Source organism: Lactuca virosa, chromosome 5, assembly GCF_052849685.1.
Source record: "Lactuca virosa cultivar CGN04683 chromosome 5, Lactuca_virosa_CGN04683_v6, whole genome shotgun sequence".
Classification (NCBI taxonomy): domain Eukaryota; kingdom Viridiplantae; phylum Streptophyta; class Magnoliopsida; order Asterales; family Asteraceae; genus Lactuca; species Lactuca virosa.
In genome coordinates, this window is record NC_136430.1 from 315,404,214 (window position 1) to 315,412,313 (window position 8,100).

Sequence of the window (8,100 nt, forward strand, 5' to 3'; positions counted from 1 at the left end):
TTCCAGATGGTTCTAAAATCTGGATCATCCTGGTATAAGTCCCTGAATGAATCAAAGCCACAAACCTGGAATTTCATTCCTGAAAGGAGCATGTGACGTCTACTTAGAGCATGTGACGTCTACTTAGAGCATCAGCAACAGTATTTGAAGACCCAGCCTTGTGTCGAATAACGAATGAATAAGCTTGCAAGAATTCGACCCATTTGGCATGGCGAGGGTTGAGTTTTTGTTGTCCATGGACATACTTGAGGGCTTCATGGTCAGAATAGATAATAAACTCGGTAGCGAGTAAGTAATGTCGCCAATATTCCAAACTACAAACAATGGCATAGAACTCTTTATCATAGGTAGAGTATTTGCAGCGCGTTTCATTGAACTTCTCGCTGAAAAAAGCAATCGGCTTTTGATTTTGACTTAGAACACCGCCTATACCAAGACCCGAAGCGTCACACTCAACTTGAAACACCTCGTTGAAATTAGGAAAACCCAAAACAAGAGCTTGTGTAACCTTCTGTTTTAATTCTTCAAATGCATTTCCTGTTAGAGTATAAAGCCTGACTTACAACCTCTTTTGTTTGCTGTACAAATATGAAGACAAAGTAAGAATAAAGAGAACTGAAAAGTAATGGGTAGGAACTCAATCTCTGCATTCTTTTATTAAAAGAAACCTATGCCTTATATAGACCTTACCCACTACACACCACGTGAGAAACAAAGAAAAGAAAAAACTAATTAAATACTATCATACCTAAGGACCAGGTCATGAAAGACCTTTTCTACCCAACTGCATACATAACATTCGGAAGGAGCTTTTACCAAGCCCTTTATTTTAAAACAAAACATGCATAAAAAATAATCAAAAAACCCATGAACCAAAACCCACTTAACCCATCAAGATTATACCCAACAATCACCCCCCTAATCTTGATGCTCTTGACCCATTTCTTTATCACAGCAAAGCCACTTCTTCCTCTTGAATCAAATTGGCTTCTTTTTCTTTGTCCTTCCATTTTGTACACTCATTTGAAAAATTTCCATACTCTCCACATTCATAGCATCTAAACCCGATCTTATCACCTCGACTCGAGCCTCTTCCACGTCCTCTTTCACCTCTACCAAATCCTCTTGCTCTACCTCTTCCTCTTACCCATTGCTTATCTTCATGCTCATTACTCTTGGAACTTGTTAACAAGAGCTGTCCTTGCTCTTCCTTTTCATCATGACTTTTGAGCTTGTCTTCATATGCTTTTATCATTCCTACAGCTTCTTCAAGTGGCATACGTTCAAGATAAGAGTATTGCTCAATAGAAGCTACGATTGGCAAATACTTCTTTAAGACAGAATTAAGAAACTTTCTAACAATCAATTCTTCATCAAGACTTGAACCAAGACTTTTAAACTTCTCAACTATAACACTTATCTTTCCTGAAAAATCATTGATTGTCTCATCATCCTTCATCTTTAGCCTCTCCAACTCACCCCTTAATGTTTGCAACCTTGCCTTTTGCACTCGTTCAGTACCTAAGTACCGAATCTTAATGGAGTCCCAAACATCTTGTGCATCTTTGTATTTAGCTACCTGCAAAAGAACATCTTCTGGAAGAGTGGGATAAATTATAGCTTTTGTAGTATAGTTCCTTTTCTCGTCCTCATCTTCTCCAAGAACAATCTTCCAAAGGCCATGTGTTCTCAAAACAGTTTCAACCAAGATTGACCATGAAGTGTAATTGGTTTCAATCAATTTTGGGCACTGGAGTGTGACATTACCTTGCTCACGAACTGTTGATGTACCTGCACTTTCCACCATTTTCTTGCTGAGATTTCGAGTTAACAAAAACAGGATTTGATCTCGTTTTTTTTCTTCTTCTTGCCACTTGCTAACTGCTTTCTTTTCTTCTTTCTTCTTTCTTCTTGCTAATTATTTTCTTGCTTACTTGCTTATTGATTCTTGCTACTTGCTGTTGTTTCTTGCTTTCTTACTACTTGCGTGTTGTTTCTTGCTACATAACAGTCGTGCTTCATATCACCAACATGATACCTTGCTGCTTGCTTTCATCTTCTTTTCTTGCTGTGAACCAAGTATGAGCCTGGTGCTCTGATACCAAATGTTAGAGTATAAAGCCTGACTTACAACCTCTTTTGTTTACTGTACAAATATGAAGACAAAATAAGAATAAAGAGAACTGAAAAGGAGTGGGGTAGGAACTCAATCTCTGCATTCTTTTATTAAAAGAATCCTATGCCTTATATAGGCCTTACCCACTACACACCACGTGAGAAACAAAGAAAAGAAAAAACTAATTAAATACTATCCTACCTAAGGACCAGGTCATGAAAGACCTTTTCTACCCAACTACATACATAACATTCGGAGCGATCTTTTACCAAGCCCTTTATTTTAAAACAAAACATGCATAAAAAATACTCAAAAGACCCATGAACCAAAACCCACATAACCCATCAAGATTATACCCAACATTTCCAGCCTCTTTAGTCCAAGAAAACTTCTCGCCCTTCATACATTCCGTCATATCGGCAATAATGGTACTAAAATTTCGAATGAAACGCCGGTAGAAGGAGGCTAGCCCATGGAAGCTACGGATATCATGGATCGTAGTGGGTGTGGGCCAGCTCGTAATAGCTTCAACCTTGGAATTATCCATCCGAAATTAAGTAGCCAAGGAATTATCCCATCACCTGAAATTAAGTAGCCAAGAAAGATAACTTCATTAGTTAGGAAATGACACTTCTTCCCATTGGCGTATAATTTTTGCTCCCGCAAGACTGCAAACACATGTCGAAGATGTGATACATGTTGCTCGACACTTTGACTGTAACTAAAATGTCATCGAAGTAAACAACAAATTGACCTATGAAAGTTTTAAAAACATGGTTCATCAGCTGCAAAAAAGTGCTTGGTGCATTTCACAACCCAAAGGGCATCACCAACCACTCGTATAGTCTGTCACATGTCGTAAAGGCGGTTTTCCACTCGTCCCCAGGTCGCATACGAATCTGATGGTACCCGCTCCGTAAATCAATCTTAGAGAAAATCGTCGACCCATGCAACTAATTGATTAAATCCTCGAAACGCGGAATAGGGAATCGATATTGAATCGTGAATTTATTCACGACTCTACTATCAATACACATGTGAAAGGTACCCCATGTTTTGGAACTACCAAGGCTGGTACGACACACAGAATCATACTATCTCGTATTAGTCCCTTGTCGATTAGCTCGCTGACTTGTCAGTGTAACTCCTTAAACTCTTTTGGGTTCATACGGTAGGCAGGCTTATTTGGAATAGTGGAACCGGGTAAGAAATCAATGTAGTGTTGTATCTCCCTTATAAGAGGTAGACCAGGTGGAATATCCTCAGTGAAGACGTCCTTAAATTTGTCACACCCCCAAACCAGAACGACGGAAACATCTGGGGCAGATGGAGTGACTTCATGTACAGTATCATAAAAATTGAATAGTAATGAAACTTAGCAACACAAACATTCATACATTGAGATTTCAAGTATTACATTGTTTACAAAACATTGTCATTCCAAAAGTTGAATACAAATAACTGAAAAGTAGGAAAAACATGAGACGACGACGTCGGCCCTTAAGAAGGGTTGAGTATCTGTCTACTGGTTTCCTGAGAATACAAGTGATTTCAAAAGTGTCAACAATTAAGTTGGTGAGTTCATATGCATTTTGCATAAAAGGGTTTGTAACTGTTTCGCGAAAGATGATTTCGTATATTTCCAGAAAATCCGATATTTTCTTTAATTTGAACGGAAGTTGTAAGTAATTCCTTTGTATATTTTCCTTGTAAAGTAATAATGTATATTTCCAGACAATCCAGTATTTTCTTAAAGGTGAACTGTAGTCTTAAACCCTAAGACCAAGATGGAAGTGAATATTGTACAGAAAATAGTATATAGTTTCATTTCTTTTAATAAAACCAATGAAGTATAAGCTTCCCGTAAACCAAATAGTTTTGCTAATCCCTATGCGAGTTATTATAACCATGCTAATATGACTGATATGCCTGAAACGACATTCTTCAGGCGTTGGAATCGGTAAGACATTTGTCACCCTAGACTTGCCGGTCTAACTGTAGCGAACAGTTGAGGTGTGGGGTTGTCAATCCCGTATAGATCTATACACAACGGTCTCGCACTCCCTCCAGGAGACTCTGGTTATAATACAGGACTTAAGGTGTACGCTAGGTAGGTACGTGAACTATGACTCCTTTTACTTGCAAAATAAGATAATTATACCTTTAAATAATTATATGTATCTTGGAAATGTGTGGTTTGTGACTTCCAAACTATATCAACTATAGTTTATCTTGTTGGTTTGAAACTATTCATATAATCTTTTACATTAATATAAATGTGTATTCTAGCATGAAAATATGAAATCAAAACATAATATTTTGGGGTTAAAACCCACCAGAGTAGTAAATGACTATAATGTAACCATTTTTGCTAGTAAAGCTATCTTTTAGCAAAAGTTCCCAAAAGTCATGTAGTGTTACAAATCATAACTTTTCTTATGATTTTATAACATAGATTATGTTTGTTTTAACAATATGTAAATCACAAATATTTATACTAAAAACCAGTATAAACCATAATTTATGTAAATATTATTTTATCTTTAACATAAAGATGAAGAAAAACATGAAATTATTTGTGGGATAAACAAAGTTTTACTTGTATCCCCCCCCTAAAACATGGAAAAATAAGCTTGAAAATATGGGGGGGGGGGGTATGAACTCACCTTGGTTTGGTTTGGTGGATGATTTGAAATAAGTAGAACAAGATTTCGAGCTTGGCACTTGGTTGGAGTGGATGAACTTCTAAGAATGATTATTATCCTAACAATATCAACCCATAAATTTGTGTGTAAAATGGTGGAACTAACATATAATAATATGTAAATACTAGGGTATTATGAAAACACTTACCAAAGAAAGCTAGGGATGAACTTGGGGCTTAATTCATTTGACACTTGGGAATAGTTTTCTGGAGAGAATAAGAAACTTAGCAGGGGGTAGAATGAAGAAATGGTGAGGCTTTATGAGGTTAATCTCGTTCAAATAATATGTTTGGTATTGATGTGAAGTTTGCTTGGATAACTGAAGGGTAATGTATGGATATTTGGAGGATACTTCGTGGTTTACTGTGATCACATTGGAAATGGGGGTGAAATCACATCCTAAAGTCAACCATTTTTGTCTGTTTCTTCCTCTAGACCGCAAACCTCCTTGGAAACACTTTAGAGTGACCGAAATCACCCCATCCCTTGAGGATTTCGGTCTTAATGGCTCTAGAATGAGGTTTACGGCCAACTATGGTCCACTAGGGGTGTTTACGGCCAAACCATGACCCATTAAAGTAGTTTTCGGCCAAGGTGCTTTCTATGCATTGAAATTTCGGTCCCAGGTTCATCCTAGGTTGTGTTTTCGGTTTTGGGTGTTCTAGTGTAGGTGGGGTACTAATTCTAGATACTAATAAACAATATTTTGAATCCATGATTCCTATTCCAATATATTTGTCTAGTTTTGTCTTGATAAACTTGTTTACTTTCAAGAGGTTATCTTATATATGATTTCCAAAGTGTATATACCCATAAACGTGCATTTATGCCCTTTTGGTTTACAAGGTTTTATTGTAATAGGGTTACAATTTAGACCTTGCTTGGTCCAAATCTTTCAGGTTGTCACAAAATTCATCGAGTAATGGTTGGATCCGATCTGGAACAGTTGAGGAAAAGCCATTTTCTTCTTTCACAACTAAAGCATAAATGGTAGGTTGAGGGATGAGTTTGGTTAACCCAATGAATTCTATTTTGGAAAGAAACAAGCTATCACCAGTACTACTATCCCTGGTGTCTAGGGGTGCCAACACTATATTAACTCCATCCTTCTTGAAACTATATGTGTTCAAAAAACCATCGTGTTTGGTCTTTCGGTCATACTGCCAAGGTCTTCCTAATAACATGTGGCACGCATCCATGGGAATAACCTCGCACCAAACTTCATCTTCATATTTTTTTCCGGTCGAGAACTAAACTAAACAACGTTTATTTACCTTCACAACATTCCCCTTCTTGAGCCACGTTAGTTGGTATGGTTCTGGATGATTTTCCACCTTGATTTCATTATGATCTTCGTATCTGAAGAGCTAGGGTTGGGTTTTCCAGTTGATCTCAAGAACCCTCTCTGAATCCCACAGCAAACCCTAAACCGATTTTCTTGTATGTATTTTCGTATATTGTAAATCTGCTTCTCATCACGTATTTATATAGATGGAGATATAACCGAATGTGAGAGATATTAGGGATTTAGGAGATCTTGAGTCAAACCGGGAACTCAACCCACAAGATAAACATGGTAAGTGTATATCTTTATTTATTAATAAAATCAGTCCATCAACAATTTTATATAATTTCCATAATAATATAAAATTAATGATAACATTATTTATATATATTTATTAGTGGTCCCAAAATATCCAACAATCTCCCACTGGACCACGAATGCATAAATGTATATATACATGTATAAGCGCTTTAATGAATGTTATCATAGTATTGGTACCCTTAAACAATCTCGTCCACTAATCATACAAGTATAGGATCAAAGCGGTCTTCGTTACAATTTACGCAACTAAACCCATCAATGGTCACATATACATATATAACTAACGACATAGATTAAACATGATGTGTGGTTTTAAAATCTAAATAGATTTCCAACGAGTTCCTCTTTAGATTGAAGTGAGATCAAACTTCAAATAAGTGCAACTAATAATGAAGTTAACCGAATTCTTAATTATGTACAGAAAAACATAATTGTTCTTAAACAAAACATAAAGCACCATAAAACTCCCACTAAAACCAAATATCACACCAACGTGTGTAGTATGCTCATGAAAGACTTAGGGAGGTAATCCCTTTATGAGCGGATCCGCTTTCATGGAGTTTGTTCATATGTGCTATATATATATATATATTTCCATTTTGCACTATTGTATTAACAGAAGGAAACTTGATGTCAATATGCTTTGACTTAATAGAACTTCTGTTATTGGAATATAACATTGTTGACTTATTGACACAACTTTAGTGGTCTTTCAATACCAATAATGTGTAGCCTCGTGACAAATTTCTGCAACCATATTCCATGCTACAAATTATGTTGCCATTATGGAAGAAGCTACCAAAGTATATTCCACGAAATCGCTTATCATGCTAAAATGTAAAAGTATCCCGATGTGGATCGATAGCATCTAATAAAACCAGATTCATAATAAAAATGATCTAAAAAACATCTGATTTCCTATGATTGAGCATATAGCCTTTTGTTATATATAGATATCTTAAAATCCATTTGGCTACTTTCTTATGATCCAAAATTAGGTTCGTAGATATCTGCCCAAAACCAGAAAGATTAATTTATTCCCACTTAATCTGTGATACACAAAATCATTTATTGTATTTATCTCAAAACCAAAAGAGATAATAAATTGATGAAAAATGTGGTACCACACATAGGATATCCAAAGTTGTGGTTGTTGAGTTTGTGTATTCTGAGTAGGAGATTGAATAACATTGTCAATCATTGATTCATAATCTACAAATTATCGAAAGCAATAATAGGAATCAATATTGATTCCTCCTTAAGGACAATGTTTTAACCTTGTTTCTCCCCCAAACTCAACATCCTCAAATAATGTTTCTATATCCAAAATGCAAGGTCAATATCCAAGCAATTGAGAACTAACATAATCCATTCATTCTATTACTTAAAGTTAATCTCATTGAGTACATGAATCATAAATGTGATCAATGTTAACAGATATAATACCATAATTCAAACATAAGCAAATCTATTTTTATGCTCATTAATCCATAAACTGTAATCAATAAATTCAATTTATGACATCGTTACAAGGTATCAACACAACATTAATATCAAGTCTTTGGACAGTAATACTAACTTGCAAGATATATCCTTGTTTTAGAGATAAACATTGACAATAAATCATGTCAATTAACAAATCCCTCTTTGGATTGACTTATTAATCACATGGA

The 8,100-nt window shown here is 35.7% G+C and overlaps 1 protein-coding gene across 1 annotated transcript; it reads right to left on the reverse strand.

Annotated features, from left to right (window-relative positions):
- Positions 1 to 949: 949 nt before the first annotated feature.
- Positions 950 to 1,807, reverse strand: LOC145113092 (uncharacterized). Its single transcript, XM_079049192.1, has one exon. It carries the CDS (start codon positions 1,805 to 1,807, stop codon positions 950 to 952), a length of 858 nt encoding a protein of 285 aa, XP_078905318.1.
- Between the last annotated feature and the right edge of the window lie 6,293 nt (positions 1,808 to 8,100).

What these genes read in the sequence shown, in the direction of transcription:
- LOC145113092 (XM_079049192.1), bottom strand. Translation starts at nt 1,807, where the DNA reads ATGGTGGAAAGTGCAGGTACATCAACAGTTCGTGAGCAAGGTAATGTC.